A 19963-nucleotide genomic window follows, 5' to 3' on the forward strand; every position below is an offset into this window, starting at 1 on the left:
TTCCCTAACTGCTAGGGATGATGAACCGTGTTCTGGGGTATTTCTTAGCCACATTGATTTCCTCTCTTCAGAACCGTAGCCTGTTTTTTGAATGGGTAGGGTTTTGTTGTTGTTGTTTTTCTTGACTGTTTTTTTGTTTGTTTGTTTGTTTGTCATGTATTCGGCATCTTAACAATCCTCTGCCAAAGCACAGCTTGCAAAGATTCCCTCCAATTTTATGGGTTATCTCTTCACTCAATTGTCTCTGTCCTTAGTGGTAAAAGGTTTTTTAGCTTCATGAGGTACCACTTGTCTAACCTAAACTCCTGAGCTAATAGAGTCCTAGTCAGAAAGTTCTTGCCTACACCTCCATCTTGTAGGATACTGCCTAAGTTTTCTTCTAGCTGTTCCTGCATTTTCAAGTTTTACATTGGGTCCTTAGTCCATTTGGGGATAATTCTTTTTTACAAAGTGATAGATCTGGATCTAATATTATGCTTCCACTTAAGAACATATATTCTGATTGGAAAAAAAATCAACTCATCAAGAAAGCAAACAAGTTAAAAATCTACAATAAAAGTTTGGTAAATTGTTGAAATATTCTGGTTGGCCAGGCCTTCTGTGGGGCCTGCCTTCTTCAGGTGAAGAGTTCCAAAGTGCTTAATCCCAGGCACAAGAATGAGATTCAGGCATTCTGCAATTAGTGCCCTGCTACTTGAACTAAGCCAAGTGAGAATGAAACCATGGGTTACCTGTTACCTCCTGTACATCTGCTCGGAACTGTTTAGGACTGTTGCTCTGACTGCCCATATCAAGCTTGGCATTCAACAAGGATTCAGTAACTTGTAACTGGATGAACGGATGATTGATATGTAGCATGCCCACCAAGTTTGTGAACAGAAGCTTAAATATCGTGAGACTTCTCTGGCCAGTCCCACTTTGGTCAGTGAGTCTCAAGGGTTTCTTTAGACTACACTGCAAAGTTGATGCTGAGCTCTTAATTGCAAGGAGCCAGTCATGAGCAGCGAAAGCAGAAAGGATACCAGGTTTAATTTGAGGTGCAATTTGAATTGCAACCACTTCATTTTCCAGGTACTTTTCTGTTGTTGGTTTGGTTTGGTTTGGTTTGGTTTTTCAAAGCAGGGATTCTCTGTATAGCTTTGGTGCCTGTCCTAGTGGCTTGAATGAACTCACGGAGATTCTCCTGTCTCTGCCTCCTGAATGCTGGGATTAAAGGCGTGCACCACCACCACTCAGCTCCAGGTTCTTGTGTCTCTTTACAATGAACAGTGGGTTTAGAGACACATCCATATCTACAAGAAAGGAATGAGTTCATTACAGGAGAAAAACAGAGGAGCTGGGAAGTGTGCCAGACATCACTGTGTCCTCGGTCCAAGAACAATGGCAATGGGTTTTTGATCCTACTGCACGTACTGGCTTTGTGGGAGCCTAGGCAGTTTGGATGCTCACCTTACTAAACCTGGATGGAGGTGGGTGGTCCTTGGACTTCCCACAGGGCAGGGAACCCTGATTGCTCTTTGGGCTGATGAGGAAGGTGGACTTGATTGGGGGAGGGGGAGGGAAATGGGAGGCGGTGGCGGGGAAGAGACAGAAATCTTTAATAAATAAATAAATAAGAAGAAAATAAGAAAATGGAAAAAAAAACGAAAACAGAAGGAAGAGACAGGGTGGTGAGGCTCTATAACCTCTTATGGGTAACTTGCCTAGTATCTGCCTATCCAAGCTCATACGATATTGCCTTTTTTTCTCTGACCATGCTCCCTTCATTGAATGAAGCCCACACAGACTAAAAACTTCTGGTCTTTCTTTCTTGTTGCTGCCTTTTCTATCTCCTCCTCCACTTGTTCCTTTTTTTTTTTTTTTTTTTTTTTTTGGATTAGCTGGAACTCAGCCACCTTGTTTGAGGAGCAGGTCAAAGACACAGGTTAGAGTAGGGTGCTTGATGAGAAAAATGCTATCAAATATTTCAACACGAAACTTTTGATGGGTGTTAGACACCAAGGTGATCCGAAACAAGCAGAACAGCCGAGTATTAACTGCACAGGTCTTGTTAAAATGCAAGTTGTGGCGTGGTAGGTATTCCTTTCTTAAAAGAGAACCTGGTGACCATGATCCTGTCGGGCCTGAACCCATGGTAAGCAGGACAGATGAAGGTAATTGCGTGTTTTGAGTCTGAAGTTAAAGATACAGGACCAGACGAGGAAGCCCCCAAGGCAGTGGAAGTAAGGAAGACTGAGCCAGGAAGGATGTAGGATACGGAGGGAGTGCTGTGTAGTAGAAACAGAAAACACTTAAAGCAAGTGGGAATGCGTCACTGGCTGTGCGGTAAAAATGGAGTGAGAACAGCTATGTGGGTTTCGACTCAGTGTGAATTAGGTGGAGGAGGCCATCAGGAGAACAAGTGAACCTGTGATACGGTGCGGATGTTGGTACTCATGCACCACACGGCAACCTCAGAGTGCTACCATTCCTCGTGATCCTTCACTGTGCAGCCCCCACCCACATCTGGTGGGCTTTTGATGCTGCCTCTAGGAGCCCCTGACAATGAACTGGTCCAATGAATTCAAGGCCAAAGACCAGGGTGTTTTGAAATCAAACTTGTGGACCAGTAATATCAGCTTCCTGTCTTTGCTCAAACTGATCAACCCTAAATTAGGACAGAAAGACCACCACAAAGACCCACAAAAGCACCATCCCTCAAGGAAAGACCTGCCTTTGGCTTCCCAAGTATCCCTGGGCTTTGCAGAGTCATCTCTCTGTTCCTTGGTCTATGTGTGTTTCCTCGCCCCCAGTAAAAGCCCTTTTCTCTGGATGATTCTGTCTGCTGCTGCCTGCTGTGTTTGAGAATTTCCCCCACTGTTCCCTGATGACATTTTCCCATACCTTTTAATTTTTTAACTGGCAAAACAAATGAACTTGATTAAGACCTCCTAGATGACAATGCTTTCATATTAAAGTCTACACCATTGAAATAAAAAATTATTTCATTTCCTGCCTGTCCCAGAGTAGTTGGAGACAGGCTTTTCCCTTGGGCTTACAGACTCACCTCTCTTTCGTGTAACATAGCATATATTTCCATCAGAATTTATATTCTGACCGCTCCCAGACGTGTATTTAGTCTGTCCTCCTGGTCTGGTCCTCAGAGAACAAATGTCTTCGGAAAGGGTCTGTCATGATACTCAACTCAATAAAACAGGAGAGGAAGCTTGGGAAGGTGTAAGTGTATACTATGCTTTGAAGATAACAAATCACAGGAAAAGCAAAAGGCTCTGCCCACAATGAGAGCTGTGTGGAATGCATGGCTGGAGGCGCTGCAATGAGCTTGCACTCTTAGGAGCTAGTATCTGCAGGGGAACGACACCGCGGTGCAGAAAAGCCACTTGTAGCATGAATGAGTCACTGCGTTAAACACCAATGGAAAACCAGATTCTGAATATTTGCCAGATAAGTGAGTTTTAAAAATTATTGTTTCAGGTTTTTCTGCTTGCCTACAGTTTTTTTCTTTTGTTCTTCTCTCATACACTACATCCCAACTTTGCCTACAGTTTAAAATATACTAACTGATGTGACCCATTTATAATATTTTATACTGTTTATAATATTTACACCTTTTATCGTTTTAAACCACTTATAATATTTAATACTGTTATAAGAGTGTAATGTTTTTGTCTATAGGGCATTCGTTGCCAAAACTTAGACTGTTTTATCTTTTTCTCTTTTTTTCTCTTCTCTCGTTCGATCCCCTCTCCTGACTGTTTTTTGTGACCCAGTCTTCACACTTCATTCTTCCCCATCTCTCTCTCTCTCTTCACTTTTGAGCCTACATCATTCAGGCACAAAATCCATATCTTCCAGTCCATGAGAGCAAAATGATCATGGAGATGTACTAGACTCTTCCTTGTCTATTGTTTTAATTCACATTTGTTTCTGGTTCTGAGTCTTTAGTTTTACTTATTTCAAATATGAAAGGGACAATATATATGAACTATTTACTCAAGGCTGAATCCTTTGACTCATATTGAGAATTATGCATTTAGATGACAGAGTATTCAAAATTATCAAATTAAGAGCATATATGTAGAAATTAACAGCCATATGTGCACACCTAAGAAGGTCTTTATTAAATTTTATATTAAATAGAAAGCTAAAAAGGTAACGTTAAATTTACTAGAAAATTAGCATCAGATTAAATGCTTGCTTTGAATTCATAAATGTAAGATTTACAAAACTTTATTTTCAGAACGCATAATCCTTTCTGCTTGTTGGTTTGTTGAGTGGGGAGAACAAATGCAAGTCCTTACACATCCTAGGTAAAGTGATCTACTATTTAGCAACAGTTCCAGCCCAGAAGTTACAGAGGCCCTTTCTATCACTAAAGAGCAACACGTCTATAGATTTCAAGTCTAAACATACTTCAAGTTCCAAGATACATAATAGATATTTTCCTTAACTAAAGAATAGATGTGAAGAAAGATTATTGCCATTCACAGTCCGCTAAAAGTTCTATTTGCTTTGTCAATCTTAAGCCTTTCTAGGTAGAATCAAAGCAAAAATTGGTATCAAAATACGTGTGGGTGAGCTTTTTGTTTGTTGTTTTTTTTTCCAGGGGTCCTGCAATAATTGCAAATTCTCTTGGTTAGCTGAAATGCATTGGGAGAATTCTTCCTAAGAACTTCAGGCAGGCTAGGGAGAGAAAAGGATGACAATAACAAACTAGTTTGTGTCAATGCAATCAGCCAATATCAAGGTAGTTAGGGAAGTCAGCTGGTACACTGAGGTAGGCACGTGTACTGTGTAGCACTGTATCTGAGGTTTATATTTACTGCGTCCTTGGAAGAGTTCAGAGCTTCATTTAAAAAAAAAAAAAAAAAAAAAAACACTGGCCACTACTTTTACAAGTAGTTTGCATAAGTAGATGTTTCCCCAAATATCTCAAAACTGAGCACTCCATGACTATGAGAGAGAAAAAAATCAACTTCCCAAGAAAATGGAGGGATCAGCACATTTGATGCAGCCGTCTTAGGGTTTCGATTGCTGTGAAGAGACACCATGACCACGGCAACTCTTATGAAAGGAAACATTTAATGAAGTGGCTTACAGTTTCAGACATTTAGTCCATCATGGTGAGACATGGTGGTGTGCAGGCAGACATGGTGCTGGAGAAGGAGCTGAGTCCTACATATTGACCCACAAGAAACAGGAAGTGCTCGGAAACACTGGGCATGGCTTAAGCATATATAAGACCTCAAAGCCTGCTTCCAGCATGACACTTTTCCTCCAGTAAGTCCATACCGACTCCAACAAAGCCATGTCTCCTAAGAGTACCACCCCCCAGTACGCTCATGGGAGCAATTACAAATCTAACTACGCCACCCTGTGTGCAAGAGAGGCCTGCAGGAAGATGGTACTGAAGCATATTCATAACTGGCTGCATCTTTGCTGCTTCTGCTTCATCCATATTCCAACCTGGACCCCCAAGCACAGAACTGCTTTCAGTATTCTGGGAGAAAAGCACGCTGTCACAGAGCCTACTGAAGAACCATGTTACAAGCTAACAAGCTGGAGCCATCCATGGAAATTTATGTTTCTTTGTCAACCCATATGTTTCTACTCTAAAGGTACTATGTACCTTTAATGGTATTTTGATTCTAATCAATATCTTTCTTATTTTCTGGAATATTTTAATTTTAATACCTTTACTGCATTCTAAAATGTCTGTGATATTTTATGTTAATGGATGTTTGACCTGCATTTATGCCATGTACAACTTGCCTGACTAGTACATGCAGAAGCCAGAAGAAGCCATCAGATATCCTGAACTGGAGTAATAAATGGTATTTAATCACCATGTGGGTGCTGGGAATTGAATCCACTGGGCCATCTCTGGTCCTTGATCTTTGATGTATTAATTTTGTTATTCCCTGGCAATGTTTATTTTGGCACAATAGATAGCATTTCTACCACTTCAACTTTAAAATAAGCGTCCTAAAGTCAAACCAAAATAAATAGATCTAGGGTACAGAAAGTCAATGGAAACAGAATTTTTATCAGTTAAAAATCATATTAACATTCTTTAAATCACAACAGAATTTCCTTTGCAATTCAGAAGTCAACTAGATATTATGGAAATAGACTGGCGTCTGTATCAGCCTCCTGTCATCGCCGTGCCTTAGACACCAGAACAAAAACTAGACCTTAGAGTTCCTCTATGTTTAAATAAAACTGAATTTTTTCTACAATTGATATAATTGTAAAACACAGCAAACTGGATGTGTGGAGCAAACATGGGAGGTATGATGTATTTTCAGGATATGGCATCTTGCCATTGACCACAGCATCTTGGAGCACAGTAAAGTCACTGAAATAGTTAACAGATGTTAGCCATACTTGAAGTATAAAAGTTCTATTGCTAAAAATTATGTAGGGTCAGATGAAAATTTGGCTCTCGATCCATAACTTAACAAACCTGGCAAATGGAAAGTCGGGATCCATAGGCAGAAAACACAGGATCAGGGCCACACACTCTGTGTTGTGTCGACGCTCGTAAACTACGAACAATATGTACCCTGTGGTAAGCTGGCTTGGTGAAGGGTTAACACAGTACTGGATACTTCAAGAAATCTGAAGTCAGTTTTCACATCGACTAAGGTAAAAATTAAATGAATTCTGTAAACGCAAATGAGCAGGCTTTGTCCACATCCAGAAGGCTGCCCACCACTGTTAAGTCTCAGCTTGCAATTCAACCGACGGCTGGTCCTGCCTTCCATCTACGTCGTGGTCTAGCCAGTGATAATCTTTTCATAGCATCGCTTCTTTTCCAGCTCTTTTTTTTTTAAATTAACCTCCACTTCAAAATGGGTTAGCATTAATGATTCTGTGATGAATTGGGACTGAAATGAATCTTTTAACTCTCAAATCCTAGATTCATTCAAGTCGGGCTTTGAAGGTAGCTTGTGCGACTTTGGAGTTTGTGGTTTTATTCACTGCCTTGCAGATAAAGTCGCCAGCTTCCATCACCTTGTAGAGATTCACACCCTGGCAAAAAATAAAAAAAAAGAGAAGACACTGAATGGGATGGGGAATAAGAGTGAAAGAGAAAAGAGATGAAGCAAATCCTTTTCGTCACTAGTGGTTGCTTAACTGATTAAAATTATGAAACATTGGTTTGCTCATTATAGATTCAGGGTCAGCATTTATTTCCAAAAACTATGTAGGAAGTGCTTTCTTTCTCCACTTTACTAAGATATAATATGGAGGAGACTCCTCTGAATAACGGTCTAATTCACAAACACCTCTGATGTTTAAGAAGGATAACTTGTAGAATTTGAAAACAGCCCATGAAGTATTAGGAAAGAGAAGCTAAAATAATAATGGATTGGAGAAGTTTATAGTGAGAAACTGAATTGGGAAAAATAATGTTTTTATTATATATAAAGAAACAAACTGGATGCATTTTTATGTATTACAGGAAAGATGAATGCTTTCTTCCCCCTTTTCTTTTTCTTTCTTTTTTATTTACCATATACAGAATCAGAATTGTGACATGGTATGAAATGGGGAACTGTAAGTCAGAGAAAATATGCAGTGTTTAGAATACAATTTTATATATAATGGCACCTTCTGTGCCTAATATTTTGTCTGTGTTAAGGATAAATAAAAGTAACTGAGGCTTAGGAGAATCCATGAATGACAGATTGGAGTCGGTGTGAAGGCCAACGTCAGGGCACAGTCCCCATCTGTGGGCCTTGGAGTAACGACAGTGTTCTGCCCAGTACTTTGTTGTGCCTGGGGGACACATACATGGGCATGTCCAACATATGTTTGCCTTCATGCAGCATCTCACATGCTGTTACATCCTTCTTCAACTAGAAACAGTGAGACAATAATGAAAATTAATCTTTGCTAGAAAACTGCTAGTAGTTATTTTTAATATGTATGGAAACTGAGTTTCTCCTAAAATTGACAAGAATAAAAATTCACAATGTTTCATAACATGTTCATTTTACTTTTTCTTTCTTGAGATGTTTCGGGAAAACTCTTTTTATTACTCTTTTAAATAATGGCTAAGAAAATGTTTTGTAAAATGATTCTTTAAAAATGGCTTTTATCTTCTTTTACATTATGAATGTGTTTTCAGGGTAGCAACATTCTTTTTGATTCGAGAAATTTGTTTTTGTCATGGAGCATCTGAGTCTACTTTTTAATTTAAATTCCTAATCCAATGATAGCTAAATAGTTTCATATGTCTTACATTTCTGAATTAGATTCAGCAAGGGTTTGATGGAATATTTCAGTCATTAATGTTACTCTAAACTTTGTAAGAATTCCATTTCTAACAATTATGCATAGAATATGCTAATATTATCTCAAGAAAAATTTTACTTTGGTATTTCTCTATAATTTCATTTAATTAACTGATGTGATTATAAAAATACTGTATTTAATCTTGTCATTTATCAGATGTCTAGAAAGTAATACGATATGTTGTGTGATTTCACAGATTATACCTTATTTTGTATTCATGAAGCTTATGTGTACACAGGCAATTGCACACTCATAATTATAAGTACTATACTTATATGGAGGATAAAGAGAGCCACGGTGCATATGGGTAGCAATGGGCAAACCTGCCACAGATGTTGTTTGTAATGGAGAGGGTACCAACAGGCCAGAGTGTGTTATGCAGCAAATCTTCTTTTGGAGGAAATACAAGCTCATGGGTAGTTGCTTAAGCAGAACCATAGTATGTGCATCCTTGCAGTGCAGATAAAGTCTTAAGATAGTGATGAACTCAAACACAAGTCTGGAACCACAATTAGTGCAGGAGATGAACACTTGGCAAAGAGCTAAGAGTCTATAATTACTTGCTCTTATAAGTAACTGGGACTGTGGTTCATAGTGACTGTGGTGTTCCTTAGTATTTAAATCCTCCTTCACTCAACCAGGGTGACATTTGGTTTTCTGGAATTTGGCACTGAAACCTAAACTTATAGAAAATGTTTAATGCTGTTGTTAATTAGATTCAGTTCATTTCATTTAAGTTTTAAGAAAGGAACATTTCTTTTCATTTTCAGTCCCTGCCTTCTAAAACAATGATTAGGCCACTGTGTGAATAAGCCAATACTTTTCTACAGAGAAGATGAGCAATAGATTTTGTTGTTAATAGACAACAGCTGTTAGCGTTTGTTAGTGTCAATGAATACTTATTGAGCATCTGTATGTTACAGACACTGAGTGAGAATAAGCTATAATGACTGCATTTTGACTGTCCAGAAAACTAGAAGAATAAACATTATCATGATACAACTCTAGGGGCCATGAAGAAATAAAAATACAGAATGCAAAGGAAGCACCAAGACCTATGATAGTCGGAGTGACGCTAGGAATGGACCAGTTGGTCGCACCTCACTTTCTAGATAAAGTAAGGCGTGATGTAAAGGACCAGTCAAACCACATGGAAGCGTAAATGAGAAAAGCAGTGAGGAACAGAATGTAATGGCAGGTGAGGTGGAAGCCATGGGATATTTGGAGTAATTACAGTGAGACTGGAGAGAAAGGAGGAGAGGGGGGAATTTATGTTGTAGCTAACTGATGTTTTTATTGTTTGGAGGTACAGTAATCTCAGAACAGTTTTCTTACATTTCCCCAAAAGTAGAACTTCTCCTATGCTGATAGATTTTGTTACTAAGCATAAAGAAATCTCAGTGTTGGTTTCAGCCGGTGTTAGCATATAAGACCTACCATTGTGCGTACTTAGAAAGAGGCTGTTCTTGCCACCTAGTGTCTTACATCTCAAGCTTAATTAAACTTTGCTTTTCCACTGACCATTTGAAAACTGTCAGAAGTCTGAGACCAACATAATAATCACAGCCTGCCTGAGAATCTCATATTCTATGAGGATCCATACAAAAAAACCAAAACTACAAAGCATTGTAATCACAAGGACACAAGCTCTCACACAGGAAGTATGCAAAGTCAAAGCGGATAATATTTGGAAAATTATTTCAGAGTTCATAAAACTTTGTATCATGGAATGAGAACGCGATTAGTGACTGAACTATAGGAGCAAGCACTAACTAAGTCCCAGAAATGCTTTCATTGTATTTTCCTTCTATGCCTTACAGCAAATAGCAAACGTGTAGGAAAACTTTGACCTCTGCTGCTTTAAGTTTGAAAAAGTACGCCTAGCTGAACCTGAAAAGAAAGCACGAATATTTAAAAATATGTTAAAAGAACTTACTGTATTAAGTCCTATGCCATTAAGCATATATATCACGTCCTCAGTGGCTACATTCCCAGAAGCACCTTCTGCATAAGGACAGCCACCTAGCCCAGATACAGCAGAGTCCACCACATTAACTCCCATCTGAAAAACAAACCACAACACCTAAGGGCGTGCACGTGTGAACTATGAATCACTCAATTCTATTCAAACCTGTCATGAAGAAATAGCAAGCAAATTTTAAACCTTCTATCTTAACATAGTCACTATTCACTTGATGCTAGAATAGTCCCTGGGCAGCCAGTCCCTTTTCTAAGTTTGTTTGACCAACAAACACTCTGCTAAAGATCTTTGCATCTGTGCCAGTCTTGTACCAAGACCTAAAAGGTAGGGGTTTTGACTCTGTGTTCTCTATAACAGCACAGCGGGTGGGGATATAGCTTGAAGTAAGGTTAATTCATTTATGGTTTTGCATATTCTCTGATTTCTCTGAAGCCCTGCATGAATAACTCAAAATATTTCCAACACTACAGCTCGAAATCAAAGTCTCAGAAGACGAACTTGTGTGCGGTAGTTAGGGCTGGGGCTAATATCTGCAATAGGCTTGGTGGGCCTGATTTACCTATCCAATTTACCAATGTTAGTTTGCCCACAAAACTCTGTTACTCTGGAAGTAAGAGGTGTTTAAGAGGTAAGGTGTTGTTCATCTCCAACTACAGCAGTTCATACTCTCATTGCTATCTATCAGTTTTAAGGCTTTAGGTGCATAACTCACAAGTCTCACCAAAACCCACACAAAGATTCTTTCATAGTGTCCCCACATCACAGGGAGGAACCGCAGGGAGAGCGGGTTCAGGGAATCTGTGCAAGTTCATGGTCTGGTCCAGTATTCTCTGTTCCCAGAGGACCACTCTGCCTCTATCCGCAGCCTCTGGAAACCGCACATTTGTGAGGACTAAGTGTTTGGACTTGGGCATGCAGACGACAAAGAGTTTGTTTGCTGAGACTACGGAAGATATGCAGTAATGTCAAGCGAAGACCTGGGTATCGGCTGTTGATAATATAAAACGGAAGCTGGATGGATGTGCCGTCCTCTAGGAAAGCTGACAACTCGATAATGGGAGCACGGGCTGGAGAAATACTCAATCAGTTCTTCACTAGTCAGCTAATCTATTTAGCGGAATTTAATCCAGCATCCAAAGGGACAGAAGTTTCAATGGTACCCACTAGAATTATCTATGGTCCCTTAAAAGTGCTAGTGGCAAGTCCTTCCCCGCAAATTAGTTAAACCAGTTCTCTAATATGAATGGGTTCTTCTGTGCCTTTGAGCTGCTCCTGGTGACTTTCTGAAGCCAGGGTCCTTATTCACCTACTCCTTTCGATCTTGGGCATGCGCCTGTTTTAATCGTAGGAAATGTTCTGCATTCTGCAATACCAAGATGCTAACCATGTGGTGAGGACCAAATGCTGATTCAGGAAAGGCAGAGGATCGTGGGAGGATTTGAGGTTGAAGAGACTCGAGGTTGTGAGGAGTCAAGGGCAGATAAGAAGCTATTTACCAGCACAGACTGTTAGGCAGGCAGCAGCCTGTATGTACCTAGGCACATGCCGGCACCTACCGGCCGCATACGGGCAGACACAGGAACACAAAAGACCAATGCACTGGCTTCTTGGAGGTAGGCACATAGGCCTACAGACAAGACACACATCCGCAAGCTCCTGAAAGTAGAAGTGGAGGTCTCTGACACCAAGGTCTTATTGGTACAAAACATACACAAAAGGTGGCATTCTGCCAAGAATAGCTATCTAACAGATTACATCCTGCTTACTTTGGGGGTCTAAGCCACATTGTGATGATTCATAACCCCCCAGGTGGTTACTATTATGCATCTTATCTAATACCATATAGCCACAGCAAGGCCATGCTGTTCAAACACAAACCTTACAACCTTCTGTCACAAATCCTGTGGTTCTTCCACATTACAAAGTAAGTGGTTTTAGAAAGAAGAACTCAGTAGCTGCAGCGCACAACGCCTGTCTGTGCTCTATGCGCTACCATACAGTTCCCCAGCTTCGGGCAAGGGGCTGGAGGTTGAAACATACAGAAACACACAGAGACAGACAGACAGAGACATGGACCTCTAATCACTGGTAAGAAGCCCTTTATTCAAGAGCACCATGGAGGCTTATATACCCAACAGTCAAGTGGGCCAACAGCTGAAAACCTTATCCTCTGATCCTCAAGGCCAAGGCAACACGTGCTCGTGAAGCAGAGCTGTTAAACAATTTTGGCACAGCGTTCAGTGACTCAAATCAGAAGGAAAGTAAAGATCTCTAGCAGGGAAGAGCAGCTGGAGGCCAGAACTCCAAATGGACCCAACAAATAGAGGGTAAGATAGAAAAAAGGGCAAAGATGCTAGCACAGTGGGTGTGAGGTGGCATCAGCCTACCTCCTGGATCATTCACTCTTGGTGTATAAAAACCTTGAACCACACTCATTTTTTAGCTAAAAAGGAACTAGATCCTGTAAGGACAGGTGTCCCAGAAGAAAACACATTAGTCTATCAAAAAAACAAAAGCAGTTTTTAATCTTAATTGCTCTGTAGAAGACGGTGAAAAGACAAAATACATTCTTTTTCAATTTCCTTTTTTAAAATAGGCTTGCTGTATATTATTATGTTTAGGTATGTTCCTTGTCTACATGGGAAGTAGAAAAAGGCAAGATCTCCTGGGTAAATTGGGAGCATGGGGACTTTGGGAGAGGATTGAATGGGAGGGAAGAGGCAGGGAGGAGAGCAGAGAAAAATGTAGAGCTCAATAAAAATAAAATAATAAAAAATATGTATAGGTGTTTTGTCTGTATCTCCGTATGCGCACCGTGTTCGTGTACTGCCCAGAAATGAAGACCAGAAAAGCACAGCCTGAGACTGGAGTTATAAGCAGTTGTGAGCTGCCACATGGATGCTGGGAATTGAACTGACACTCAACTAAACAAAAAATAAATGAATAATTTAGTATGTAATTTTAAAAGGTAAGACTGTAAGAACTGAAAGCCAACAAAATTCCAGCTAGTGGGAATTTAAATTGAAATTTTATGATGAACAATTATTCTCAATATCCAGGGTTCCAGAAATTCTTTATCCTGTCTTGGAATGTTTAACATCTCATAATATATAAACAATGAGATGATTAAAATTAAGTAAATAGATGCAATCATCTTTGGAAAATTCATCACATTTCTAGAAGGAAAATTATAAAACAATTAAAATGTCACGTAAGAGGTAATTTAAAGTATGTTTATAAAACTAAGTGACAATGGTACATAAACACAATTAAGGGAAAGAAATGGCCCTAAAATGATGCACACTATACAGTCACGGTCCCACTTTCTTGAGAATTTGTATGACAAGCACAGCAACATGCTAACAGCATTGGCGATCATGCACAGGGTGCTTATTCATTTCTTTCAGAGTTTCCTGTCACCAGGCTGATTGTGGGGCATGACCTTGAACTTCAGATCCTGTTACTTCGATCACCTGAGTACTGAGAGGACGAATGTGCGCCACCCCTCCTGGTTTCATGTGATGCTGGGGACCAAACTTGGAAATTCCCACATGTAAGTCAGGCTCTCTACCGACTGAACTCCATCTGCAGCCTACATGGAATCTCTTTTCGCTTTAATCCCGTTTGTCAGTGACTCACAGTGTTCAGTGTATACAAGCAAATAGAAAACAGAGCAGTTTTTGCACAAGCTGGTTAGTCAGTATAGAATAATAAAATGGAAATGATTTTCAGTAAAAAAAAAATCCTGAATTTTCCAGTTAGCATTATTTTGCACAGACTTCTATCTCAGGAGTCTAAGACGACAGGGATAACCCACAACATGCTCCAGTAAAGGCAGACGTAACTGGGTTAAAGGCAAACTGGAGAAGGCTCTTTGTTTTTTTGCTAGTGATCAGATTAGCTCTGGACACAGCTCTCAGGAAGCTATAACTACAGAGTATATCCCAAGTTTAAGTAAGCAGTTTTAAACAGAGTTCATTCTTTATATTACCTTTTAAGAGAAATCATCAATATTAAATCCCATACTGGGCATAGTAGCACACACCTCTAATCATAGCCCTCTGGATGCAGGTGGAACTCTGAGTTTTAGACCAGCTTGGTCTACATAGCAAGTTTCAGGGTAGCAGATCTACATAAAGAGACTCTGTCTCAAAAATCAAGTCAAAACAGAACAACCCACCCACCCCCCCACCCCCGTCAAATTTTTGAGACCACTGAGATGGCTTGTCTGGGAAAGGCACTGGCCACCAATCTGATTTTGAACCCTAGTAGCCACATAGTGGATGGATAAAAACAAATCCCAAATTTGTTCTCTGTGTGCCACAATGCATGCACCACTCCCCATAAATAAATGTAATTTAAGGCTGGACAGATGGCTCAGTGGCTAAAAGCACTTCTTGTTTTTCTCAAAGACCCATGTTGTGTGCCAGGAACCCACACTGAGCAGCTCAGAACTGCCTGTAACCCCAGATCCAGGGGAGCTGAAGCCTGCTTCTGGCTTCTGCAGACACCTGCATCTCCATAGCAGACAGACAGACTTGCATGCACACAAATAAAAATAAAAAAATTAAGAATCGGAGAGCTGGAGAGATGGCTCAGTGATTAATAGTGCTTATTGCTCTTTCAGATTAACTAGACTTTGTTACTAACATCCAAACCGTGTGGTTTACAGATTGTAATGCCAAGCTGCCCTCTGTGAGCATCTGAGCAGACTTGGTACACACAAAATCTCTCTCTCTCTCTCTCTCTCTCTCTCTCTCTCTCTCTCTCTCTCTCACACACACACACACACACACACACACACACACATACACACACACACAAACAAGTAAATCTGTAATAAACTTAAGTCCCTTTAGAAAATATTTTTAAGAAGCGTAACATGACTTTGAAAACTATTTCATGTTATTTAGTAGTCCCTAAATTCCCTCTCAATTATATGTAGTCTTCTAAATAAAAGGCTTTCCAGTGCGAAGTTGGGATGATTAATCTCCATTGCCCACTTGATGGGATATGCTTGGGAAAGATTATAAGTTTCTGAAGTGAGAAAAGCCACTGCTGGCAGCAACACTCCTTAGGCTGGAGGAAGGAGTCAAGCTTACATCCCTTTCCTGCCTGACTTTGAACACAACGTGATCAGCTTTCTTGGCTTCCTGTGGCCTTGACTTTCTTGCCATAATGTGTGCAAAGATAAACTTTTTTTCTTCAGTTTCTTTTGTCAGGCACTTTTGATACAGCAACAAGACAGCTGATATAGTAATGTCATCCAGATACTAAATTACACTCAATTACAGCAATTTAAAAATGTAGTACATATGCATAATGGAATACACCCCAAAAAGAATGACATTGTATCATTTGCAACAATACAAATGGAATTGCAGATCTTTTCAAGAAATGAAGCAAACCATGGGAGACAAATACCGCAAGATCCCCTTATGCATGTGCAGGTAACACAAAAAAGAATTTCCTAGAACAGGATAGTAGAATGGGGAAGGTGGGGATGAACAGGGCTTTGCTCAATGGCACCAGACTTCAATTAAATGAGAGTAAGAAATATTGCACAGGATGTGATTACAGATAATGATCTAAGTGATAGATGTTAAAAAGACAGGAGAATAAATTTTAATGTTTTAAACCATGAATGATGAATGTTGAAGAGATAGATATATTTCATGTGATTTAAACATTGCACAATGTTAGGCCATGTGTGGAGGCACCTGTCTCTAAGTTCAGCACTCAGGATGCAGCTGGTGAATTATGAAGCTGAGGGCTCTCTAACCGGCATAGATAGAATGACTTGTGTCAAATGTAAAAGGAAACAAACAGAATCATAATTTGAATACACATTAAAACATTACGTGGTACTGCATAATCACCAATTTTATACACCTGTTAAAATAAAAACAATAAATAAATAATATGCTTTTACTTCTAAAAAAAAAGCTATTGAAGAAATTTCTAGTCAAATTTTGGAAATGGTGATACCAAACATGTAGACAAACAGAACAAAGAAATATTTTTTTATTCAGTTGTTTTTAATAGAGGACTATGTTTAGAGTTTGTAACTAAAATCTTATCATCATGCATATTTGAAAATAATGCACAGTCCTCTTATCTTTATTTCAGAGATATTATCAGCTTTAGAGGATGTCCTGTATCTCGTTAAACACAAAGCTTGACTTAGGAGAGGATCTTGATGGGTGTGTACAAGGTTGTGTGAGTGTGTGTGTGGATTGTGTTTGTGAGGTGCACACCACAAGCTTTCATTACACTACAATAGACACAGAAGGAACATTGCCAAACTCTTTTTATGACGCTACAATTACCCTGATACCCAAACCACAGAAAGACATTACTAAGAAAGAGAATTACAAACCAGTCTCACTCATGAACATACATTAATGCAAAAATACTAAATAAAATACTGGTAAATCAAATCCAAGAACACATCAGAAGCATCATTCACCATGATCAAGTCATCTCCATCTCAGAGATGCTGGGATGATTCCACATACGAAAATCTGTCAATGTACTCCACCATATAAACAAACTGAAAAATAAAAACCACATGAACATCTCATTAGATGCCGAAAAAGCTTTCAACAAAATACAACATTCCTTCATGATAAAGGTTTTGGAGAGAGCAGGGAAACAAGGAACATACACTGCAATAAAAGCAAAGTATTTGACTTTTTATTTCTTTATTTCAGAAGCATGTCCATCTTGAGATGAGCAGCCACGTGGTGGCAGTGTAACATCAGAATCCCCACGTTCACCTCTAGTGCTCACAACCCACTGGGTTCCAATCAGAGAGGATAGCTAATATGTAAAACAATCCATCAAGTAAACAACTGTTTTACATTTAAAATAAATATAAGAGCAATAAGGCTGCAGAATGCATAAGGACACAGTTAAAATATTCTTTCTGTGTTTGTTCACTTCCTCCCCTGACTTGAAATATTTATTAACTGAAACCAGGATTCCAGTAACTAAACATAAACTCCCGGCAGTCATGGTGGAACTTAGCGTTAGGAACAAAAATGATGAAATCCTGTGTCCTGTATGCCAAGAGGTAACTTATGAGAATCAAAGGAGACCCCAGGCCTCAAACACAAAATAAAGCAAAGCAAACAATAACAAAAACACTTAACTGAATGTCCTTACTGCCCCCATTTACTCCTTCTCTAACCAATCAGTAAACCAATCCTATGACTTCAGCTGGGTTTCCCACCTGCTTGAGCTCTGCAGATCTGTGTGAAATTGATATTAACTGCCATCTCTGGGAAGCAATAAAGTGCGCATGGCTATATCGTAAGCACATTGTTCTACAGCAGTGGTTGAGTTCTGAGGCATGTGGAGTTTACACAACACTCAAACACTTCTTCAGACATGCTAATTAGAGATTTATTCTCATGTGGTGCTTATAAATTATCCTCAATCAATACATATGTGTGTGTCTGCATAATGGAAATAAAACAAACCATTTTGAGAAACTGAAAAAAGCATCCTATCCTGTTTTCAATATATCCCATGTGCTCTAAGCTTAGGTATTAAAGTGACCAAAGTCTCAAGGAACACTTAACATTTTGGCAATGTCTACTTTCTGAAAAACCATCTACTATTTTGCTATCTAAAAACTAACTTTCTTTGAAAATTAGCAAAGATATTGGATTTAAAATAGTATGTCTAATATTGAAAATTATTCATTTTTTGGTAAAATGTCCATACAGGATAAAATAGCAAAAATGTACTCATTGGGCCAGGAGAGGCAGCTCGGTGGTGAAGTTCTTATTCCAGAGTACACGACTTTGGATCCAGCACCCATACTGGTTGGCTAACAACCACCTGTAACTCCAGCCCTAGGGAATCTGACACTCTTTTCTGGCCTCAGGGGCCACAGATGTAACACTAACACACACACAGAGTCTAAAATCTTTATAAAAGATAAAAAGCTACTATCATTTTCTAGTAAATTGACTCATTACCAGTGCTCTCTCTAGTGAAGGACTGCAGTCACCAGTATTATTATTTCTTTTCACTAAGCCAGACATCACTAATGGATCACAACATCCTTTTCAGAAAGCCCAGATCTTGCCAAGAAATACTTCTCAGGGCTGGAAAGATGGCTCAGTGGGTAAGATCACCGACTGCTCACCAGAGGACCTTGGTTCAGTTCCTAGCACCCACATGCCTGCTCACAACTGTCTGTAACTCTAGTCCCTCAGGATCTGAAATCCTTTAAAAGGAAAAAAAAAAAGCTTCTCAACCGAAAGCTTAAATTGCTACTCCATGTTGAGCTATGGTACCCCAGGTGACTCCCACTTGTTATGTGACTAATTTGTGAAGATGATATAATGCTATGAGAACCATAGGTGACAAACAGTTGACACCATGAATAGTGCTCAATGTCTGGGACAACTGGTGCATGTGTCAAAACTAGTGTACCAGCCATTCTATGTTTATGCATGCAAGTATGCATTTACATTGAAGAATGGATATGGTCATTATTAAGCTTTCATATAACAGACCTCATCTATAGGATTTCTTAAACACCTTCCTCTTTTGTTTTAGAAACGAGTTAACTTATATCATGCCTTCACTTGGTATGGTCATATTGAAATAGAAATTAATAAATAATAATAAAAAATAGAAGTCCCATGAAGCTTTGTTAATAGAAGATGGGTCCAGGAGTGGGAAAGGGGCCTTCAACATGCCCCTTGCGTTTATTTTGGGTGATGATGTTGTTTGGCTAATTCCAGTCCGAATTTGCTTGTCACCATATATAGGGTCCCTCTGCTGTGGAAACCTGACTTATGTTAAGTGCCTGTGTTGACACTTCTCTTCTTAAATGAATGGTCTTTTCTTTAACTGGTGGCTGCTGACTTTGTGGGGGCTGCCAGGCCATTAAAATGATGTTTATTTGAAAAAAAAAAGAAATAGAAATTAAAGAGTTGTGATTCGGTGGAAAAATGTGTAACAAGGAAATTCTCATTTTGATAAGACTGAGAAAATAGCAAAGGTATTAACAAATATAGGCGTATTTTTCAAAGGGATTGTCAACTTCACAATAGCAAAATGTCCACAACCCCAATGTGAAGTGACTAATAATACATGCCCACTGGAGGATGGAGAGATTTGAGGCTCACAGAAGGCAGGTGATACCTACCACTTTACATGTTTAGTAGGAGATAGCCTAAGGAAGGGCCAGTCGTTCGCTGGAGCTGATAGTGTTAGTTCATACCAGATCCTCACGGACACTTTACACCCATCCTTCTAGAGCGGAAGCATAGGTCTGGGCCATGGTGTGGGCTGAGAGGTCAGAAAGCCTCCTCTTTCTTGTGAGACTTCCTTTTTAGCGATGTCATCAAGACATTCCAGGGAAAATATGCTTGCCCTACTGCTTGCATTTCTAGGAGGACAGCCCAAGAAAATCTCAGAGAAGGTTTACATAGAGCTATGCTCAAGGTTGAACATTCTTTGTACTATTTCTCTTAAGAGCAGAAATCACTTCTTGTGTTAAATGTACAACAAGGAGAAAATAGTTAATAATTTATGTAATAGAAACTATCATGGCATGGTTAATACTTCAAAAAATACTTAAAGTTTGAATTAATTTTTGAGGAGATAAAAGATAAAATAACAAGATACTCTGGTATAAATTTGCATTTCCAGACT

At 39.4% G+C, this 19963-nt stretch overlaps 1 protein-coding gene across 3 annotated transcripts in view; it reads right to left on the reverse strand.

Annotated features, from left to right (window-relative positions):
* Nucleotides 1-4953: 4953 nt before the first annotated feature.
* The window catches only part of Hmgcll1 (3-hydroxymethyl-3-methylglutaryl-CoA lyase like 1), a 123639-nt gene continuing 108629 nt past the window's right edge, over nucleotides 4954-19963 (reverse strand). For 2 of the 3 annotated variants that reach the window (XM_041679344.1, XM_041679341.1), the window contains 2 exons: nucleotides 10241-10366; nucleotides 4955-7035 (listed from right to left, as the gene is read on the reverse strand). In XM_041679344.1, the coding sequence (XP_041535278.1) occupies nucleotides 6925-7035; nucleotides 10241-10366 (237 nt within the window). In that variant the 3' untranslated portion in view covers nucleotides 4955-6924. Of the gene's footprint in view, nucleotides 7036-10240; nucleotides 10367-19963 lie in introns of all 3 variants that reach the window. The other variant, XM_041679343.1, reaches the window with a different exon arrangement.

This window comes from Microtus oregoni, unplaced genomic scaffold (assembly GCF_018167655.1).
Source record: "Microtus oregoni isolate MIOR12 unplaced genomic scaffold, Mior012 000032F_ref0000030, whole genome shotgun sequence".
Classification (NCBI taxonomy): domain Eukaryota; kingdom Metazoa; phylum Chordata; class Mammalia; order Rodentia; family Cricetidae; genus Microtus; species Microtus oregoni.